Source organism: Globicephala melas, chromosome 12, assembly GCF_963455315.2.
Source record: "Globicephala melas chromosome 12, mGloMel1.2, whole genome shotgun sequence".
Taxonomy (NCBI): domain Eukaryota; kingdom Metazoa; phylum Chordata; class Mammalia; order Artiodactyla; family Delphinidae; genus Globicephala; species Globicephala melas.
Genome location: NC_083325.1, coordinates 50,608,149 through 50,630,676, shown reverse-complemented (window position 1 = coordinate 50,630,676; position 22,528 = coordinate 50,608,149). Strand labels below are relative to the sequence as shown.

Here is a 22,528-nt window from a genome sequence, read left to right as displayed (position 1 = left end):
CTGTAGATTGCTTTGGGTAGTATAGTCATTTTCGCAATGTTGATTCTTCCAATCCAAGAACATGGTATATCTCTCTATCTATTTCATCTTAAATTTCTTTCATAACTGTCTTAAAGTATTCTGCATACAGGTCTTTTGTCTCCTTGGGTAGGTTTATTCCTAGGTATTTGATTCTTTTTGTTGCAGTGGTAAATTGGAGTGTTTCCTTATTTCTCTTTCAGATTTTTCTTCATTAGTGTATAGGAATGCAAGAGATTTCTGTGCATTAATTTTGTGTCCTGCTACTTTACCGAATTCATTGATTAACTCTAGTAGTTTTCTGGTAGCGTCCTTAGGATTCTTTATGTTTACTATCATGTCATCTGCAAACAGTGACAGCTTTACTTCTTCTTTTCCGATTTGGATTCCTTTTATTTCTTTTTCTTCCCTGATTGCTGTGGCTAAAACTTCCAAAACTATACTGAATAATAATGGTGAGAGTGGACAACTTTGTCTTGTTCCTGATCTTAAAGGAAATGCTTTCACTTTTTCACCATTGAGAACAATGTTGGCTGTGGATTTGTCATATATGGCCTTTATTATGTTCAGGTAAGTTCCCTCTCTGCCTACTTTCTGGATGGTTTTTATCATAAATGGGTGTTGAATTTTGTCAAAAGCTTTTTCTGCATCTATTGAGATAATCATATGGTTTTTATTCTTCGTTAATATGGTGTATTGCATTGATTGATTTGTGTATATTGAAGAATCCTTGCATCCCTGGTATAAATCCCACTTGATCATCATGTATGATCCTTTTAATATGTTGTTGTATTCTGTGCTAGTATTTTGTTGAGGATTTTTGCATCTATATTCATCAGTGATATTGGTCTGTCATTTTCTTTTTTTTGTAGTATCTTTGTCTGGTTTTGGTATCAGGGTGATGGTGGCCTCATAGAATGAGTTTGGAGTGTTCCTTCCTCTGCAGTTTTTTTGGGAGAGTTTGAGAAGAATGGATGTTAGCTCTTCTCTGAATGTTTGATAGAATTCATTTGTGAAGCCATCTGGTTCTGGACTTTTGTTTGTTGGAAGATTTTTAATCACAGTTTCAATTTCAGTGCTTGTGATTGGTCTGTTCATATTTTCTATTTCTTCCTGGTTCAGTCTTGGAAGGTTATACCTTTCTAAGAATTTGTCCATTTTTTCCAGGTTGTTCATTTTATTGGCATAGAGTTGCTTGTAGTCTCTTAGGATGCTTTGTATTTCTGTGGTGTCTGTTGTATCTTCTCCTTGTTCATTTCTAATTTTAGTGATATGAGTCCTCTCCCTCTTTTTCCATTTTTTTTTGTGGTACGCGGGCCTCTCACTGTTGTGGCCTCTCCCATGGCGGAGTACAGGCTCCGGATGTGCAGGCTCAGTGGCCATGGCTCACAGGCCCAGCCGCTCCGCGGCATGTGGGATCTTCCCAGACCGAGGCACAAACCCGCGTCCCCTGCATTGGCAGGTGGACTCTCAACCGCTGCGCCACCAGGGAAGCCCTCCCTCTTTTTCCTGATGAGTCTGGCCAGTGGTTTATCAATTTTGTTTATCTTCTCAAAGAACCAGCTTTTAGTTTTATTGATCTTTGCTATTGTTTTCTTTGTTTCTATTTCATTTATTTCTGCTCTGATCTTGATGATTTCTTTCCTTCTGCTAACTTTGGGTTTTGTTTGTTCTTCTTTCTCTAGTTCCTTTAGTTGTAAGGTTAGATTGTTTTTTTGAGATTTTTCTTTTTCTTGAGGTAGGCTTGTATAGCATAAACTTCCCTCTTAGAACTGCTTTTTCTGCATCCCGTAGGTTTTGGATCGTCTGTTTTCATTATCATTTGTCTCTAGTTATTTTTTGATTTCCTCTTTGATTTCTTCAGTGATCTCTTGTTTATTTAGTAATGTATTGTTTAGCCTCCATGTGTTTGTGTTTTTATGTTTTTTTTCCCCTGTAATTGATTTCTAATCTCATAGCGTTGTGGTCAGAAAAGATGCTTGATATGATTTGAGTTTTCTTAAATTTACTGAGGCTTGATTTGTGACCCAAGATGTGATCTGTCCTGGAGAATGTTCCATCTGCACTTGAGAGGAAAGTGTAATCTGTCATTTTTGGATGGAATGTCCTATAAATATCAATTAAATCTATCAGGTCTATTGTGTCATTTAAAGCTTGTGTTTCCATATTAATTTTCTGTTTGGATGATCTGTCCATTGTTGTAAGTGAGATGTTAAAGTCCCCCACTATTATTGTGTTACTGTCGATTTCCACTTTTAGAGCTGTTAGCAGTGGCCTTATGTATTGAGGTGCTCCTATGTTGGGTGCATATTGTAAGGCCAACTGGCCCAAGGCAGGGGAATACAATCAGATTCACAGGTTGCATCAGAATGAAATTCTCCGGACCACCCAGTTCCAGAAACTTCCCTGGAGACATTCCGGACCACCCAGTTCCAGAAACTGCCCTGGAGACATTCCGGACCACCCAGTTCCAGGAACTGACCTGGGGACTTTGAACCCAGTCCAGCCTTCCCGCCTTTCGAGGGGCGGGACTAACGGTCCCCCAGGATACCCGAAAAGACCACCAAATAAGGAATACCCTGCACCCTGATTCACCACACCCCTTTCCCTTCTTCCCCTATAAAACCTTGCCCAACCCTCGCCCAGGTGTGACTTCTCTGGCCCCTTTCTCTCGGACCAGTGAACCTCGCCCGGGAGCGCTCCCTAATAAAGCTCACTTGAAGCTTTCCTATGTTTCACGGTGCTGTTTGTTAAGATCCGACCTTACACATATATGTTTATAATTGTTATATCTTCTCCTTGGATTGATCCCTTGATCATTATGTAGTGTCCTTCCTTGTCTCTTATAACATTCTTTATTTTAAAGTCTATTTTATCTGCTGTGAGTGTAGCTACTCCAGCTTTCTTTTTATTTCCATTTGCGTGGAATATTTTTCCATCCCCTCACTTTCAGTCTGTATGTGTCCCTAAGGTCTGAAGTGGGTCTCTTGTAGACAGCGTATATATGTGTCTCATTTTTGTATCCATTCAGCAAGGCTGTGTCTTTTGGGTGGGGCATTTAATCCATTCATGTTTAATTACCGATATGTATGTTCCTATTACTATTTTCTTAATTGTTTTGGGTTTGGTTTTTAGGTCTTTTTCTTCTCTTGTGTTTCCCACTTAGAGAATTTCCTTTAGCATTTGTTTTAGAGCTCATTTGGTGGTGCTGAATTCTCTTAGCTTTTGCTTGTCTGTAAAGCTTTTGATTTCTCCGTCAAATCTGAATGAGATCCTTGCCAGGTAGAGTAATCTTGGTTGTAAGTATTCCCTTTCATCACTTTAAGTATATCATGCCACTCCCTTCTGGGTTGCAGAGTTTGTACTGAGAAATCAGCTGTTAACCTTGTGGGAGTTCCCTTGTATGTTGTTTGTTGTTTTTCCCTTGCTGCTTTCAGTAATTTTTCTTTGTCTTTAATTTTTGCCAATTTGATTACTGTGTGTCTCGGTGTGTTTCTCCTTGGGTTTTTGCTGTATGGGACTCTCTGCACTTCCTGGACTTGGGTGGCTATTTCCTTTCCCATGTTAGGGAAGTTTTCGACTGTAGTCTCTTCAGATATTTTCTCGGGTCCTTTCTCTCTCTCTGTTCTCCTTCTTGGACCCCTGTTATGCGAATGTTGTTGCGTTTAATGTTGTCTCTTAGGCTGTCTTCATTTCTTTTCATTCTTTTTTCTTTATTCTGTTCCGAGGCAGTGAATTCCACCATTCTGTCTTCCAGGTCACTTACCCGTTCTTCTGCCTCAGTTTTTCTGCTATTGATTCCTTTTAGTGTATTTTTCATTTCAGTTATTGTGTTGTTCATCTCTGTTTGTTTATTCTTTAATTCTTCTAGATCTTTGTTAAACATTTCTTGCATCTTTTCGATCTTTGCCTCCATTCTTTTTCTGAGGTTCTGGATCATCTTCACTATCATTATTCTGAATTCTTTTTCTGGATGGTTGCCTGTCTCCACTTTATTTAGTTGTTTTTCTGGGGTTTTATCTTGTTCCTTCATCTGGTACATAGCCCTCTGCCTTTTCATCTTGTCTACCTTACTGTGAATATGGTTATTGTTCCATAGGCTGCAGGATTGTAGTTCTTCTTGCTTCTGCTGTCTGCCCTCTGGTGCATGAGGCTATCTAAGAGGCTTGTGCAAGCTTCCTGATGGGAGGGACTGGTGGTGGGTAGAGCTGGGTGTTGCTGTGGTGTGCAGAGCTCAGTAAAAGTTTAATCCACTTGTCTGCTGATGGGTGGGGCTGTGTTCCCTCCCTCTTGGTTGTTTGGCCTGAGGCAACCCAACTTTGGAGACTTCCCAGGCTCTTTGGTGGGGCTAATGGCGGACTCTGGGAGGGCTCACGCCAAGGAGTACTTCCCAGAACGTCTGCTACCAGTGTCCTTGTCCCCATGGTGAGCCACAGCCACCACCTGTCTCTGCAGGAGACCCTCCAACACTAACAGGTAGGTCTGGTTCTGTCTCGTATGCGGTCACTGCTCCTTCCCCTGGGTCCCAACATGCACACTACTTTGTGTTTGCCCTCCAAGTGTGGAGTCTCTGTTTCCCCCAGTCCTGTCAAAGTCCTGCAATCAATTCCCGCTAGCCTTCCAAGTGTGATTCTCTAGGAATTCCTCCTCCTGTTGCCGGACCCCCAGATTGGGAAGCCTGATGTGGGGCTCAGAACCTTCACTCCAGGGGGTGGACTTCTGTGGTCTAAGTGTTCTCCAGTTTGTGAGTCACCCAGCCAGCAGTTATGGGATTTGATTTTACTGTGATTGTGCTCCTCCTGCCATCTCATTGTGGCTTCTCCTGTGTCTTTGGGTGTGGGATATCTTTTTTGGTGAGTTCCAGTGTCTTCCTGTCGATGATTGTTCAGCAGTTAGTTGTGTTTCTGGTGTTGTTGCAAGGGGGACTGAGAGCACGTCCTTCTATTCTGCCATCTTGAACCAATATCTAAGATATATTTTAACAGAGATGCCTCAGTTTTAGTGAATGGTGGCAGGAGGCTGGGCAGAGATGTAATTTGTAATCCTCCTGTTGAATGAGAAAAGATGTGGTAAGGGATGAGGAGATAGAAATAGCTCCTATAACATAGGTGTTGCAAAAATTCAGGAGTTCCAGAATTAATATTTTCTTACCAACTTTTCCTGTCTTCCAGAGCAGTTGTTAGCATCTGCCAAGACTGTGCCTACAAGGTTACGAAATTTCTTAACTTACATTGTATGGAGTTTTAATACACTGTATAATGTTACATACTTGGTGGATCCTAAATAGATGATTTTGATACGAATGTTTTTCTGATTTTTTTTTCCCCTAGGGTTGAGGCACATCATAATTCTTCCTTTTATTTAAGTGGAATATTTTGGTTATTTTTTTACCATTGTATAATAGAGGTTAGATTTCCTCCCCCCCGGGATTTGGGGGCAGAAGATAAAATTAAAACTTATATATAGAAAATTGAGTACTTTTCAGGTGGGGCAAAATAGAACTTTTTCTCTGTTACCTTTCTTTGAAGGTAAAACGTGATATATAAAGTTTTTCATTTTCTTTCAGCCCATGAGCTTCCTTTCTAGGGTACAGGATTTTAGTAGGCCATTTATTTCTATTTCTTCGTTAAGAACAAACAAAAAGTATAGCCCTTACTAGGATTTTTGGGAAGAATGGTGCTGGTTTTGATATGAAACCAGTGAAGAAATATCTCTGCCTTTGAAATTCTTGGCAATACCTTTTCTCCTCATTAAAGAAATAATATGCTTCTAAAGAGTAAAACCAAACAAATTTATAAAGTAAAAAGTGATAGAGCCCTGTAGTATTATAACCCAAAGATAACTGTTTTAACTGTATGATGTATATCCATTTAGACTTCTTTCATTAAAGAAAGTTAACCTTAATTTTCAGGGTAAAAGCAGGATCATTCTCTGTACTGTTTCCGTAATTTTTTTTTAAACTTAGTAATATAGATGGACTGTTTTCAATGCCAGTTAAATATTGATTAGCCTTAGTGGATGTATCAAGTTTAATTAACCAGTCTTTTGTTTATGGACATTTAAATTCTTGCTAGTGTTTTTCTAATATAGCATTCTAGTGATTACACTTGTAGATATGTCTTGGTGTATTTGTGTGATAATCAGGTAATCACGATAAATTCCTAGAAGTAGAATTTCTGGGTCAAAGATTATGCATGTTTTCAGTTTTGGTATATGTTACAAAATTGGCCTCTGAAAGGATTGTACCATATACACTCATAAGCAGTGGTCTGAGAGAACTGATTTTTATCACATCCTTACCAACATTGGCTATTATTAATCAATCTTTTAAATTTTTGCAGGTCTAGTAGGCAAAAACTTTTTTTGTCTTTTCATTTAGTATTAAAAATGTAAAACCCTACGGTTTAATTATTCCAAAATAAAAATTATACACTGTTGTGTTATCTGTTTTAAAATAACATTAGTGATCAACTTACAGACTAGAGGACTCCTATAAACAGCTGTGGTTCTTATATTTGATATCTGGGTATCAGTGGCCCACACAAAGCTGTGTTGTGGGCAAGTTTTCTGAGTCAGTGTTCATGTTATTTATGAAGCCTTACTGACTTCATTGCTAATAGCCATAGAACAGAATTCCTTTTATTTTATTTTATGTATTTTTTATTTTTTTGCGGTACACGGGCCTCTCACCGCCGCGGCCTCTCCCGTTGCGGAGCACAGGCTCTGGACACGCAGGCTCAGCGGCCATGGCTCACGGCCCCAGCCGCTCCGCAGCATGTGGGATCCTCCCGGACCGGGGCACGAACCCGTGTCCCCTGCATCGGCAGGCAGACTCTCAACCACTGCGCCACCAGGGAAGCCCAGAATTCCTTTTATTTTTAATGAGATGATCTAAATCAAATATTAAAAAGTTGTTTTATTCAGAGAACTCAGCCCTAATGTTAAGTGCTACTATTGTCCTGTTGACCTTAGTCAGATTTTTTTTTATCCTCCGTAAGATCAGGAAAAAAAAGGTTCAAGTAAAGCCTTTTTCTAACTTTCTAATATGAAATTTTCATATCTAGGGCACCTCAAACTCCAGTGCAAACTTTACTTTTCCTGGTTATCCTGTTCATGTACCAGCAGGTGTGACATTACAGACGGCATCTGGTAAGAGTATAGTTTAAAAATATTTTGTTTTTAGCTTTGGTACTAACTTCTGGGTCTTAACTTTCATGATTTTAAATAAACTGTATACCACAAGTTATTGAAGTTATAGGAACTTTTAATAAAACTTATTTAAAAATAATAAATGGTCGTTTTTATTGTTATGGAAGCAGTCTACCACGAAATACACTAAGCCTGTCTACTAAGGCAGGTACTAAGCTTGTCCTATATTTCACTTCCAGTTCTCATCCCAACATTGTGTAAGATGCTTTATATAGGTTTTCTCTAATTCAAGTCAGTTACCTGAATTTTGACACACATGTGTCCCGGCTAGCTTTAATCAAGAAAATCTAAAGATTAGATTTATCAACCTTTGCCTCCTTTCTTATTGGAGATTGTATAAGAATATTTGAAAAATTTGGAGATTAACCTCTGCTTTTCAAAGAACTGTTTCTTCATTTGAAAGAGAATCATATCTATTTTTTGGGTTGTTACAGAGTTTAAGCAAGCACCTGACTCAATGCTCAAAAAATAAATTTCTTCTTTCTTCTGGTTAGTATTATTCTAAAGGAAAGAGGGGGGAAATTTGATACCTTGTGAAATTATTAAACCCTTTTTGGATATCCTTGTCTTATAGTTGTTATGTGGTATCTTACATCTTAACTATATGAAATACATTCTCCATGGTTAGGTTTCTTAAAATCCCAATTTGGGTTGTTAACACTGTAATTTATTAAACAATGGGAGAGGTTCATGGAATAAATATTGGTAGCCTGTATGTGTCTCAGAATGTGCCATATAAGCAATAGTGGGAAATGGCTAGAGTTAAAGCAAGATATATTTAATTTTAAAAAATAATAGTAATATATATTTATTATAGAAAACACAAAAAATCTGAAAAATTAAAGGAAAACTCCTAGAGGTAACCACTATTAACATATTGACGTATTTCCTCCCAGCCTCCTGTGCATGAGATTTTTTTTTTAGGAAATTTAAAGGAAATTAGGATTCTGTTATACTTATAGTTTTGTTTTCTTCTTTTTTTTTTTTTCTTCTTTTTAAGGTTACCTTTATAAAATTAATGTACCAATTATGGTGACACAGACTTCTGGAAGAGCAAGTATTCTTCAGCATCCGTTTCAGCAAGTATTTCAGCAGCTTGGGCAGCCTTCAATAATACAGACCAGTATTCCACAATTAAACCCGTGGTGTCTTCAAGTAACTACTGAAAAATCACAGAGAATGGAAACTGTGCTCCAACAACCTGTAGTTCTTCGTTCTGGGACAGTGGATAGGAAACGTTTAGAAAATGCTACTGGTGATACTCTTTTACATCCTGGAAATCAGCATAAAATCATGTCTGAAGCTTTACTGAGCCAGCCGGAAAACTCTCAGTATATCAGCCTTTCAGGTGTTGTATTTCCTCCACAGCTCTCTCAAATGGATTCTAATGTGGAGCCAGTGCTCGGTGTTTCAGCTAGCATGACTCAAAATCTGCATGGTGGGCCCCTGTCCACAGGCCCTCAGGGGGCTCAGCACCAGCACACGCCTGATGTTCAGCTTCGTGTTCTTAAAGATAGGATGTGTGGATGGGATTCTGTAAAGCAGCCGAGAAATACAGAGGAGCCCAGCAGCCTACCTGTCTCAAAGAAGGTAGTTCTATGTTCAATTTAATGGAATTAGGAGATAAACAGTAGCCAGTGATTAGATGTCCTGAATGTTTTTTTTAAACTGTAAGGTTACTCAAAAGCATGTTTTGTTTTTCCCTTTAGAAGATTCTTTCTTTATTATTTTTAGTACAACTATCAGTTTTTAAAAGTATTCATGCTCAGCATTTCTAAACTTTTAGTTTCAATTAATGAATTAGAATATTTCTTCAAAGAAAATGCATTTGTTTTAAGGTAATCCATTTACCTCTCCCTTACATTGTGAGAATTGTTTTTTGTCTGCAGATAAAATTTAAGATTCAGAAATGCATTCTAGTAATTAAATGAGTGTTTTGAGGTAATTCATTGTCATACTTAATATACAAAAGAGGTTCAAAGTATTTTTTTTCTTGCTCTACCTAATTTTCCTAAACTCCCATATGAAAGTTTTCTCTACATGAGGAATTATCTTGCTAGTAAATACTTTGTTTCTCCGTTTGCTAAAATACTAGTTAACTTAATTTCTTTTGGAATTCAAACCACTAAAAAATAGCTCCTAATTAGTCTTCCATATTAAAAATAGGTTTACATTATTAATTTCCAAGGAATTCATAGTGATGGCAGAAAGATTCATGGAGAATTTCACATGGTAAAATTTAAAAATCTTGCATTATCTTTTTACAAATGTAAAATTATGTCTTACAGCTAACTCCATTTATACAATTTAGTGACATATGACAAATAAAGGTTTGTGTCTCTAGCTAATGGTTTAGTGGTCCTTTAGAACCGCTGTACAAATCTGTAGCAGTGTAGTAGTTAAGTGTCACCTTAACATTTTTCTAGGTAGAAGGGGAAGGTACAGGGTACAGTGAAGGATAGTGAACAAAGAATATGTCTATCAGAAACCATTTGACTTGTTTTAGAATATTTCAGATGTTTGATGAAGCCTGTTCAAAATCTTTTAGCAAGTCTGTTTTTGGTTTAGTTTGGTATAATGTATTAAGGTTAAAATGTTTATTGAGTGTTCATTATATTTTTCACATAATATATAAAATTAAGAAATGGAGGATAAACTCATAATTACGAAACATTTGGTTTTGAGGGAAAATAACTGTAAAATAAGCGTTTGTTTTTATCACTTGGAACATAACTTTTAGAGGCATTTTTCTCCTGCACTCTGTATGAACTTTGAAGATTTCTGGTGTGATGATTCAAGGACTTATTCTACTTACTTATTAGATGTCACATTGTACTTTGTTCTGATATGGGGAAGTAGATTAGTTAAGGGAGATTAAGGATTGTTTAGGGGCTAGTGGTTAAGAGTTTAAGCTTTAAAGCCACAATAGGTTCAAATTCTAGATTTACCACTTACAAGCAAGCTAGGTAATGTTGCTTTCTGAAATTCAGTCATAAGTCTGTAAACTGGGCATAAAACCAAGCTCATAATGTTTAGAATTATCAGAGATGTATAGAGTTTTTGATAGCTCTGTCACCATAATAAGCTTTAGATTAGTGCTATTATGCTTTATGGGCATGTGATATATTAGATAACTTTTCATATAACTTGTTGCTTGGTTTTAAAATCTATGTTTAAAACACAAACATCCAAACAGTCAAAAGAATTTAATTTATAACATTTTAAAAAACTTACTGTAGGTTAACTTAAAATAGTAATCTGGTAAAGTTTATGCTGATTGAATTTTCAGAAAATTTTATAAATAGCTCTCTATAAGTAGCTTTTCAGAAATTCTTATTGCTTAAAGCAAGTTACAGTTAGCCCTACTTATTTACTTTTCCTGTGTAGACTGCCAGAGATCTTAAGTTTTTATGTAGGTTTAGCATTATTACTGTTTCATTAAAATATATTCCTGACAATTTTTGACGTGTTCCTATTTTAAAGTGCATATTACTATGTTAAGTTTTTCCTCAGTGTAGGAATTATTTTGCTAATCTTATAATCCTATAGAAAATTAGAAACTCAGGTCTTCATTGGAACTGCAAAAAGTAGGAGCAGAAGGAGAGAAACGGGTAGGGTGGTGTATCTTCTCCAGCTCCTTTTTATTCCTTGCTGGCTCTCCCCACCATCTTCATTGCCCTCTCTCCCAAATATTATCATTTCTGCTACCTTCTCTTTTAATTATTTACCTTTCTGACTGCTTCCTCTTATCTCCTTTGTGAGCTCCTGTTTATCTGACCTTGCTGTTTCCTAAGGTTCTAGCCTCAGCCCATTTCTCTTCTTACTTCATGTTTTCCCTGGGCAATCTCATGCATTATCGTGGTTTTTAACTATGACCTGCTTGTTGATGACTGCATTTTCAGCCCAGTTATTCCCTTGAGCTTCATTCTCATGTCTGTTTCCTTTCTAGACAGCTCTCCCTGAATGTTATAATAAGTCATTGTTTCCTCATCAGAGATACTGCATAGTACCACTGCCCACCTGGTCTCCCAAGCTAAGGACTACAATGACTTTTTGGCCCCCTTTCCCCCTCATCCTCCTTATGTCATGTGCTTTTGAGAATTATTATTATTATTTTAATTATTATTAGTTTTTTTGTGGTACACGGGCCTCTCACTGTTGTGGCCTCTCCCATGGCGGAGCACAGGCTCCGGACGCGCAGGCTCAGCGGCCATGGCTCACGGGCCCAGGTGCTCCGCGGCATGTGGGACCTTCCCGGACCAGGGCACGAACCCGTGTCCCCTGCATCGGCAGGCGGACTCTCAACCACTGCGCCACTAGGGAAGCCTGAGAATTATTTTTATTTATTTATTTTAGGCCACGCCACGTGGCATGTGGGATCCCAGTTCCCCAACCAGGGATCGAACCTGTGCCCCCTACACTGGGAGTGCAGAGTCTTAACCACTGGACTGCCAGGGAAGTCCTTTAAAAATTATTTTAAAAATTGAAAAAAAAATTTGTAAAGTATATACAGTGGACCCTTGAGCAGTGCAAGGGTTAGGGACACTGAGCTCCACGCAGTCAAAAATCTGCGTCTGACTTTATAGTTAACCCTCTGTATCCGTGATTCCGCATCCACGGATTCAACCAGTCACAGACCTTGTAGTATGTATTTATTGAAAACAATCCACGTATAAATGGTCCTGCGCATTTCAAACCCATGTTGTTCAAGGGACCTCGGTATAACATAAAATTTACCATTTTAACCATTTTTAGGTGTACAGTTCAATGGCATTAAGCATGTTCACATTACTGTGCAACCATCACTACTATTCATCTCTAGAACTTTCTAATCATCCCAAACTGAAATTCTGTACCCATTAAACAATAACTCCCCATTATCCCCTCCATTCAGCTCCTGGTAACTTCTACTTTTTGTTTCTATAAATTTGACTACTACTAGGTACCTCGTGAGTGGTATCATACAATATATGTACTTTTGTGACTGGCTTAGTTTGCTTAGCCCATTTTCAAGGGTCGTTCATGGAGCATATATGGGAATTTCATTCCTTTTAAAGGCTGAATCATATAACTTTTGACAACTTTTAAAACCAAATATTTCTGGAATCTTTTTCCTCTTCTCTATCCCTACTGCCATTGCCCTAATTGTCTCTCAATTGGGACAATATAGTTTCTAACTAATTTATTAGCCTGTAGTCTCTGCTGGTTCTTACTCCACTCCTTCCAATCCATCCATCCTAGAGGTTAAAGGCTTCAGGGATCAGAAATGTTTTGAATTCCTTCTCTATCCCTTAATAACTACATGAGTTGGGCAAGCTACTATTTCCTCGTTTGTAAAATAAAGATAATAGTAGCTACCGTAGAATTGTGGTGGTGGGAGGATTATGTGAGATAATCAGTGTGAAGTGCTCAGCAATATACTGCCTAGCATATGGTAAGAGCTCAGTGAGTATTAGCTATGACCTCTGCTCCTCATGGCTACCATAGATTTACTCAGCATGCAGCCTGCTTAACATGTCGCTGACTGCCTATCAGCTACAGGATAAAATTTAAGCTCCTTGAAAAAAAAATTAATAAACAGAAATCTCAATTAAATAGAGTTGGGAGACCTGAGGGGGGCACTCTCACGCCCTGTGACAATAGCAGAGCCCAACTAGAAGATTCCGCTTCTATCCTGACAACAACTTAACCAATGAAGAGCTGTGGACTCTGTTTACTGTAGCCCTCCCAACTTCCTTTTCTTCTCTATATAAGCGTTCTTCCTTCGAGGGGACTTGCATGTGGCTCGCCATGGTTGCACACCCCACATTTCTGCTGATCCTGAATAAACATATCTTTGCCTGAGAAACATCTGGCAGTCTGTTTTTTTAGGTCAGTATTCTTAATGTGGCATACGAGGACCTCCATGTTCTTTTTTGGCCAGAGTTTCTCATTTGCTCTCTATTTCATGCCTACTACTTTATTGGTAACAACAAACTGTGAGCAATGGTCTGTGTTAACCGCAAGAAAGGATGGCGGCAGAAAAGCCAGGCACAAAGCAGAGGGGATAACAAAAGCAAAGAGAGGCAGGAAACAACAAAGTTAATTCCTACTTACCCATTTATTACTTCCTCCAGAAATCTTACTTAATACCTTTCTATCTGCCCTCTCCCCTTTCATTATTAGGTTGGATGTATCTCTTCTGTGTTATCATAGCACCTTATGTGTGTATCCGTCATAATGTAGTTAAGAGATGCATTAAAATGTCCTGTGTGCATTGAGAGGTACATTTTATTAATCTTTGTATACCCAACACCTAAGAATACACACACACACACACACACACACACACACACATATATATTCATATATATATTCTCTTTAAAAGAAGAGGATCTATGACTAGTTTACTTGGCTCAATAGTTCTCAACTCTGGCTAAATATTAGAATTATTGGGGCATTAAAAAAATGTTCAAGTCTGCCCCAAGGGATATGGATCTAATTGGTCTGGAGTGCGGTCCACTTACTATTGTTGGAGTTTTCTGAGGTGATTGTAATACATAGTTAAGATTAAGAACGACTGATCTAGCTAAATATCAATTTATGAATGAAAAATGGATGGAGTGAGGGGATTAGAGAATATATAACTTTAAGAGCTTTTGTTTTCCAATCCATTCTGATACTCTTCTAAAAGATAAAATATCATACCAATAGTTATTTGAATTCATGATTCAGTTAATTGAGCACATAATTTTTGAGTCACTGTATGCTACTTCTAAATGAATATCTCTAAATCAGATTTTTAAACCAGGTATGTGACATTTTTATTTCTTTAGAGGAAAAAAACCAATTTAACAAGATACATGACATTTTTATTTCTTTAGAGGAAAAAAGCCAATTTAACAAGATACTTTTTTTTTGTATTTGTCAGAATATGTTGAGGTATATTTCATCCCAAATAAGAGTAGAGTGGCATGGGATGCTACTTACGTGGTTAGGTAATATATAATCATTATTGCCATTATGTTGTGGGAGATAGCTGGATTAAGTTTCTGTTAAGAATTAAAGATGTACCCTTCCATTATGATTATAGGCAACTGAATTTCACATAGTTTAGTTTGAAAATGTGAAGAGAAAATATGTTATAGCTTAGGCTTCTCCTGTTTTATCTTTATTCCCACATATGCGTATGAAGTTGTATCAGTCCTTACCAACCATTAGAAAAATATTGTCCTTTCATTAGGGGAAAGCTTAAGTTGAAAAGGTTGGAAGCTGTATTTGGCAAATAAAGCTTTATCTTGAAGCGTCCTATGCATTTGCTCATTGTACTGCCCAGCCACAGAAGCTGTATGCAATTGAAAAGACCTTGGGTGAAGCTGAGAATCTTGGAAATCATTGAGCTGGTTTGTTTAGAGCAGAGAAAGAAAACTAAAGCAGTGCTTCTGTCAGATGACGTCATCTGCACTAGAACTGTTGACATTTCTTCACGTTCAGCGAGAACTTATAGAAGAATCAGCAGTGACTTTTCTTTAACATTCAGCAGGATAAAAATACCAGTACTTCTCAGGGCAGCCGACATCTGATTTTAATCATGTTTGCACATTGGCACAGTAAAAAATTCCTGTGTTGTGAGACCTTTTTTTGAAACTGGAAACTGACATCTTTGTAATAATGAAGTTTTTATAGATTAACAGAATTTGGTACTCTCTGTACTGATGGAGCCCCTGAGATGCTTGGCAACACATGGTTTTGCTGCTTCAGTGGAGAGAGTATTTCAATGTCTGTTTCAGCACATGGCATACCTTAGTGCTGAGACCCAGCCAATAATTCTAAAAGAAGTATTGTCGGCTGCCGTGACACTCAAATGCATTCGAATTTAATTGAATTATTAAATTTTCCAATTTAATGATTTAAATTGATTTAATGATTTCCAATTTAATTTCCAGTCATTATCTTTTCCAAGACATTTGTCAAAAAGTGTGGGGAAAATGTTCTATTCTTTTTTATGCAAATTTTTTATGACTTTTCAAAGGACAGTACTTGAAGCCCTTAATTGATCCTTGGGGAGACATTAACTATTGTTGAGAGACAGTGGAAACCTCCTAATAACAATTTGACTTGGAGGAGTTCATTGATCTATGTAGTGGATGTTTGCCATATGAAAGGCTTAAATCTTCCTATTCATGGGCCTGTGGTATCAATTATGGATGTTGCTGCAAAACTGCCTGCTATTTTGGTTAAACTACCACCTTGGAAAAGGAGATTGGAGTCAGATAATCATATGAACTTTCTCATGCTTGGTGGAAGTGCTTCTGAAGAAAGAAGTTGAGAGTGACGAAACTCTTTTGCAGTTATTGATATTAAATTTGGATTTGTAATCTTACTCTTTTCCCAGAATAAAGAGGACCTCACTGATATAGGTAAAATAAGATGATGCTACGTGAATTCAATTACAAGAGTCCTGGAATCTTTAATATTCCTTAATAAGCTTATACTAATCTGGTAAAGTACCATGGGAGCGCTGATTCATTTTGTAACAAAAGATCTTGCGGTGTAAGGTTTTCAGTACTTGTTGCTATTAACATGAAAAGCCAATTCCAACATGTGATTAGGCCCAGGACTAACCTTACCATAATTTACTTTTCACACAATTAGATTTATTGGGGTAGTATCTACATACAGTAAAGTTCACCTTTATTTAGGTGTACAGTTTTTAGATGTACTTATGAATTTTGACAAAACACTTGGAGTTATATAACCAGTATCACAGTTGAGATACAGAACATTTCCATCACCCCAAAGAGGTCCCTTAGGCCCCTGTGTAGCCAATACCCTCCCTTCACATCTGGTCCCTGGCACTCACTGATGTGTTTTCTTTTGGTATAGGCTTGCCTTTTTCAGAATGTCAAACAAATGGAATCATGCATTATGTAACTTTAATATGATATATTCGCAGTTCATTCATGTTTTTGCATATATTAGTATATTCCATTGTGCCACAATTTGTTTATCCATTCACCATTTGGACATTTGGATGTTTCCAGTTTGGGCTTTTGTGAACGAATCCCCTAAAAACATTCATGTGTGGGTTTGTGGGTTTCCTCCCTTCCTTTCTCTCTCGCTCCCTCCCTTCCTTTTTGGTGTGGACTTAGGTTTTCTTTACTTTCGAGTAAATACCTAGGAGTGGGATTTCTAGGTCATATGATACCTGTATGCTTATAAGAAACTGCCAAACTCATTTCCAAAGTGGCTGTATTCCCAGCAGCAGTGTATGGTGGAATGCAAATTTCTGCTCCCAGTGGGTAAGAGTTGTAGTTGCTTCATGTCCTTGCTATTTAACGCTGTCTTTAGGAGAGAAGTTTGTGATTTTGATGAAGTCTAATTTATTCTTTTTTCCTTTTGATTTCTGCTAATGTGTCTTATCTAACCAAAGGTTGTGAAGATCATTGAATGCTTCTAAAAACTTTATGGATTTTACATTTAGGACTGTGATCCGTTTTTGAGTTAATTTTTGTGTATAGTGCAAGGTTAGGGTTTAGGGTTTTTTTTTTTTTGCATATGGATGGCTATTCAGTTGTTTTAGCATTATTTGTTAAAAAGACTACCCTGTCTCCATTGAGTTGCCTAAATCACATTGAGTGTTTAAAGCACGTTCACCTTTAATGAAAATCAGTTATCATAATGTATGTTGGTTTATATCTGGACTTCCACTCTGTTTCATTAATTCATGTGTCTATCTTTTCACTAGCACCACACTGTCTTGATTATGTCAGCTTTGTAGTAAGTCTGGACATCAGAGAGTATGAGTTTCTTGTTTGTTTTTTTTTTAAGAAGATGTTGGGGGTAGGAGTTTATTAATTAATTAATTTATTTTTGCTGTGTTGGGTCTTCGTTTCTGTGCGAGGGCTTTCTCTAGTTGTGGCAAGTGGGGGCCACTCTTCATCGTGGTGCGCGGGCCTCTCACTGTTGTGGCCTCTCTCGTCGCGGAGCACAGGCTCCAGTTGCGCAGGCTCAGTAGTTGTGGCTCACGGGCCTAGTTGCTCTGCGGCATGTGGGATCCTCCCAGACCAGGGCTCGAACCCGTGTCCCCTGCATTGGCGAGCAGATTCTCAACCACTGCGCCACCAGGGAAGCCCCGAGTTTCTTAACTTTATTCTTTTTCAAAGTTATTTTGGTTATTCTAATTCTTTGCTTTTCCATCTAAATGTTAGAATGAGCTTGTCATTTTTTACAAAAAAAGCTGCTGGGATTCTGAAACGGGTTTTGTTGGATCTATAGATCAACAAGGGGAGAATTGACATCTTCACAATGAGTGTTCCAATTTATTGCTACATTTTTAATTTAGGTCTTTGACTTTTAAAGTTTTATAGTTCTCAACATACATATATTGCACATATTCTATTTTTATCTAAGTGTTTCATGGTTTTGGGTGCTGTCATAAATAATAATACACACCATAAAGCACAACGTTATTTATATTTTAAGCTTCATTTGCATTAATTTTAAAAATATTATTTTCAAAGGTAGGATTATTGAGGAAAAAAGCTAAAAATTTCCGTGGTTCTTCAAGTACATTGCCACAATAGTTTCAAGAGGTTGTGCAATTTTTCCTGCCACCAGCACTCTTTATCAGTTTTACCACATACTTGACAGTTTACACCATTGATTTTGTCTGTTGTAAAAATTTACCTTTTAACCATTTTTTACTGTACAGTTCAGTGGCATTAGGTGCAGTCACATTCTTGTGCAACAGTCCTCACCATCCATCTCTGGAACATTTTTTATTTTCCCAAATTGAAATTCTGTACCCATTGAACAATAACTTCCCATTTGTATCTTCCCCCAGCCCCTGGCAGCTACCATTCTACTTTCTGTCTCTATGAATTTGACTATAGGTATCTCAAAGCAGGAGGTCAAATAGTATTTGTCCTTTTGTGTCCCTTTTCACTTAGCATAATGTCTCATGTTCATCCATGTTGTAGCATATATTAGAATTTTCTTCCTTTTTATGCTTAAATAACATTCCATTGTGTATATATACTGTATTTTGTTAATTCATTCATCCATCCATGAACACTTGGATTGCTTATACCTTTTGACAGTTGTGTCTAATGCTACTGTAAACTTGGGTATACAAATATCTCCTTGATTCCCTGCTTTCAAATATGTAGCCAGATATGGTGCTGGGTCATATGACAATTCTGTTTATAATTTTTTAAGGAACTACTGTAGTGTTCCATAGCAGCTGCACCATTTTACATTCCCACCAGCAGTGCACAATTTCTCCACGTTCTCACCAACACTTATTTTCTGTTTGTTTTTTTTCTTTGATAATAGCCATCCTAATGGCTATGAGGTGGTATCTTACTGTGGTTTGGATTTGCATTTCCCTAATGATTAGTGATACTGAACATCTTTTCATGTGCTTATTGCCATTTGTATATTTTCTTTGGAGAAATGTCTACGTTCTTTGCGCATTTTTAAATCAAGTTTTTCGTTTTGTTGTTGAGTGTAGGCGTTTTAAAATATATTTTAATTTATTTTAAATTATAATATTAACTCATATTGATGAGTTAATATTGATTAATATTGATGGATATTAACTCATCAGATATATGATTTGCACATATTTTCTCCCATCTTGTGGGTTACCTTTTCACTTTGTTGATAGTGTCCTTTGATGCACAAAGGTTTTAATTTCGATGAAGTCCATTTTATCTTTTTTTTTTTTTTGCCTATGCTTTTGGTATCATATCTAAGAAATTATTCCCAAATTCAGTGTCATGAAGATTCTCCTCTATGATTTTTTTCCTAAGAGTTTTGTAGTTTTAGCTCTTACGTTTAACTTTTTAATCCATTTTGAGTTAATTTTTGTATATGGTGTAAGGTAGGGGACCAACTTCATTCTTTTGCATGTGGATATATAGTTTTCTTAGCATTTGTTGAAAAGATTGTCCTTTCTCTGTTGAATGGTCTTGTCACTTTTGTAGAAGATCATTTGATCATATATGTGAGAGTTTATTTCTGATCTCTCTGTTCTATTGGTCTTTTGTCTGTCTTTATGCAAATACACTGTTTTGACTACTGTAGTTTTGTAGCAAGCTTTGAAATCAGGATGAATGGGACCTCCAACTGTGTTTTCTTTTTCAAGACTGTTTTGGTTATTCAGGGTCCCTTGAGATTCCATATGAATTTCAAGATGCTTTACTATTCCATTCGCACCAAAAATGTCATTTGGATTTTGATAGGGATTGCAGTGAATCTTAGTTGTCTTTGGGTAGTATCAACATTTTAATAATATTAACTCTTCTAATCCATAAACATGGAATGTCTTCTCATTTATTTGTATCATTTTTAACTCCTTTTGGCAATGTTTTGTAGTTTTTAGTGAACAAGTCTTTTTCCTCCTTGGTTATGTTTACTCCTAAGTATTCTATTTGGTGGTTTTGTAAATGGAATTGCTTTCTTAACTTTGTTTTCAGGTTGTTAATTGTTAGTGTATAGAAATGCAACTGATTTTTGTATGTTGTTTTGTACATTTTGCTGAATTCATTAGTTCTAACATTTTTGTGTGTGTATGGAATTTTGGGGGTTTTGTACATAGAACATTATGTCATCTGCAAACAGAGCCAGTTTTACTACTTCCTTTTTAATTCGGATGCCTTTTATTTCTTTATCTTGCTTAATTGCCCTAGCTAGGACTTCTAGTACTATGTTGAATAGAAGTGGCAAGAGTGGGCATCCATGCCTTGTTCCTGATTTTAGAGGAAAAGCTTTCAGTTTTCACCATTGAATATGCTGTTAGCTGAGAGTTTCTCATAGGTCAATTTTATTATGTTGAGGTAATTTCTTTCTATTCCTAGTTTGAGTGTTTGTTTTTATTTTAAATCATGAAAGGGTGTTGAATTTTGTCAAATGCTTTTTTTGCATTAGTTTAGGTGATTGTTGTTTTTTCCCCTCTTCAATGTGTTAATGTGTTGTATTACATTGATTTTTCATATGTTGACCCACTTTTGCATTTCAGGAATAAATCTCATTTGGTCATGGTGTATGATCCTTTTAATGTGCTGTTGAATTCTGTTAATATTTTGTTGAGGATTTTTTTTTTTTTTTTGGCCATGTTGTGTGGCTTGTGAGATCTTAGTTCCCTGACCAGGGACTGAACTTGGGCCCTCGCAGTGAGAGTGCAAAGTCTTAGCCACTGGACTGCCAGATAATTCCCTTGTTGAAGATTTTTGAGGATTGGTGTTAATTCTTCTTTGAGTGTTTGGTAGAATTCTTTAGTGAAGCCATCTGGTCCTGGGCATTTCTTTGTTGAGAGGTTTTTGATGACTAATTGAATCTCATTACTGGTTATAAGTCTATTAATATTTTCTCCTTCTTCATGATTCAGTCTTGGTAGGTTTTGTGTTTTTAGGAATTAGTTCATTTCACCTGGGTTATCCAGTTTGTTGACATACAGTTAGTCTTATAATTCTTTTTATTCCTGTAAAATCACTAGTAAAGTTTCTTTATTTCTGATTTTAGTTATTTGAGTCTTCTCTCTTTTTTTCTTCATCAATCTAGCCAAAGGTTTATAAATTTTATTGATCTTTTTTGGTTTTGTTTAGTTTCTCTATTGTTTTTCTATTCTTTACTTTATCTCTGCCCTAATTGCTATTATTTCCTTCCTTCTACTAGCTTTGGCTTTATTTGTTCTTCTTCTAGTTCCTTAAGGTTGTTAATATGAGATCTTTCTCCTTTTTTAATATGAGCATTTACAGCTATAAATTTCTGTCTTAGCACTTTGTTTGCAGAATCCCATATGTTTTGGTATGCTGTGTTTTCATTTGTCTCGAGATATTTTTTTATCTTTTGACAAAAGATTTTGAGTTTTTTTTTGTTTCTTCTTTGGCCCATTGATTTTTTTTTTTTTTTGAGACTGTTATTTAACTTCTACATCTTGTGGATTTTCCAGTTTTCCTTCTGCTGTTAATTTCTGGTTTCATTCCATTGTGATCAGAAAAGATACTTTGTATGATTTCAGTCCTTTTAAATACTAAGATTTGTTCTGTGGCCTAATTTATGGCCTATCCTGGAGAACATTCTGTGTGTACTTGAGAAAAATGTGTATCCTGCTATTTTGCATGTTTTGTATATGTTTGTTAGGTACAGTTAGTCTGTCATGCTCAAGTTCTTTATTTCCTTATTGATATTTTGTCTGGTGGTTCTATTCATTATTGAAAGTGGAGTATTAAAGTTTCCTACTATTACTGCAGAGCTATTTCTCCCTTTTTGTTGCATATATTTAGGAGCTCTGATGTTTGGTGCATATATATTTGTAATTGTTATATCTTCTTGGTGAATTAATTCTTTTATCATTATATAATGTTTTTTTTGTTTCTTGTAACAGTATTTGAATTAAAGTCTATTTTGTCTGTTATTAGCATAGTTTCCCCAACCCTTGTGGTTACTATTTGCATGGAATATCTTTTTCCATCATTTTACTTTCAACCTTGTGTGTCCTTAGACCTAAGGTGAGTCTCTGGTAGACAGCATGTAACTGGATACTGTTTATCCATTTTGCCAGTCTGTTGCTTTTGGTTGGGGAGTTTAATCCACTTACATTTAAAGTAATTACTAATAGGGGAGAGGTTACTCTTGCTATTTTGTTTTCTGTGTGTCTTTTAGCTTTCTTGTCCCTTATTTTCTCCCTTATTTCCTCCCTTATTACATTCTTTTGTGTGTAGTTTTTTTGTAATGACACATTTTGATTGTTTTCTCATTTCCTTTTGTGTGTTCTCTATAGGTATTTTCATTGTGGTTATCATGGAGATTACTTATAGCATCTTAAAGTTGTAATAATCTATTTTGAACTGATACCAACTCACCTTTAATTTTATATAAAAACTCTGCTTCTTTTCAGCTCTACCCTCCCCCACTTTATATCATTGATGTCCCAAATTATGTCTTTATATATTGTGTACTCGATATAGATTTATAATTATAGTTTTTAATGCTCTTATCTCTTAAATCTCATAGAGGACTAAAAAGTACAGTTAACAAACCAAAATATGATAATACTGGTTTTTATATTTGTCATTGTATTTATCTTTACCAGAGAACTTTATATTTTTGTGTGGCTTCAGATTACTGTCTAGCTTCCTTTCATGCCAATTTAAAGGACTCCCTTTAGTATTTATTGTAGGGTAGACCTAGTAGTAATAAACTCCTTCAGCTTTTACCTGGAAATGCCTTATTTGCAGGACAGTTTCCCAGATATAGAATTCCTAGTTTAGTCTTTTCTTTCAGCACTTCATTTTTTTTCTTTGGCCACACCACG

General features: G+C 36.5%; 1 protein-coding gene across 1 annotated transcript in view; it reads left to right on the top strand.

The window, feature by feature from the left end:
- Positions 1-22,528, top strand: part of GTF2A1L (general transcription factor IIA subunit 1 like) — a 59,200-nt gene that overhangs the window by 26,119 nt on the left and 10,553 nt on the right. The window contains exons 5-6 of the mRNA XM_060309122.1: positions 7,083-7,167; positions 8,228-8,817. Coding sequence (XP_060165105.1) covers positions 7,083-7,167; positions 8,228-8,817 — 675 coding nt within the window. The remainder of the gene's footprint in view (positions 1-7,082; positions 7,168-8,227; positions 8,818-22,528) is intronic.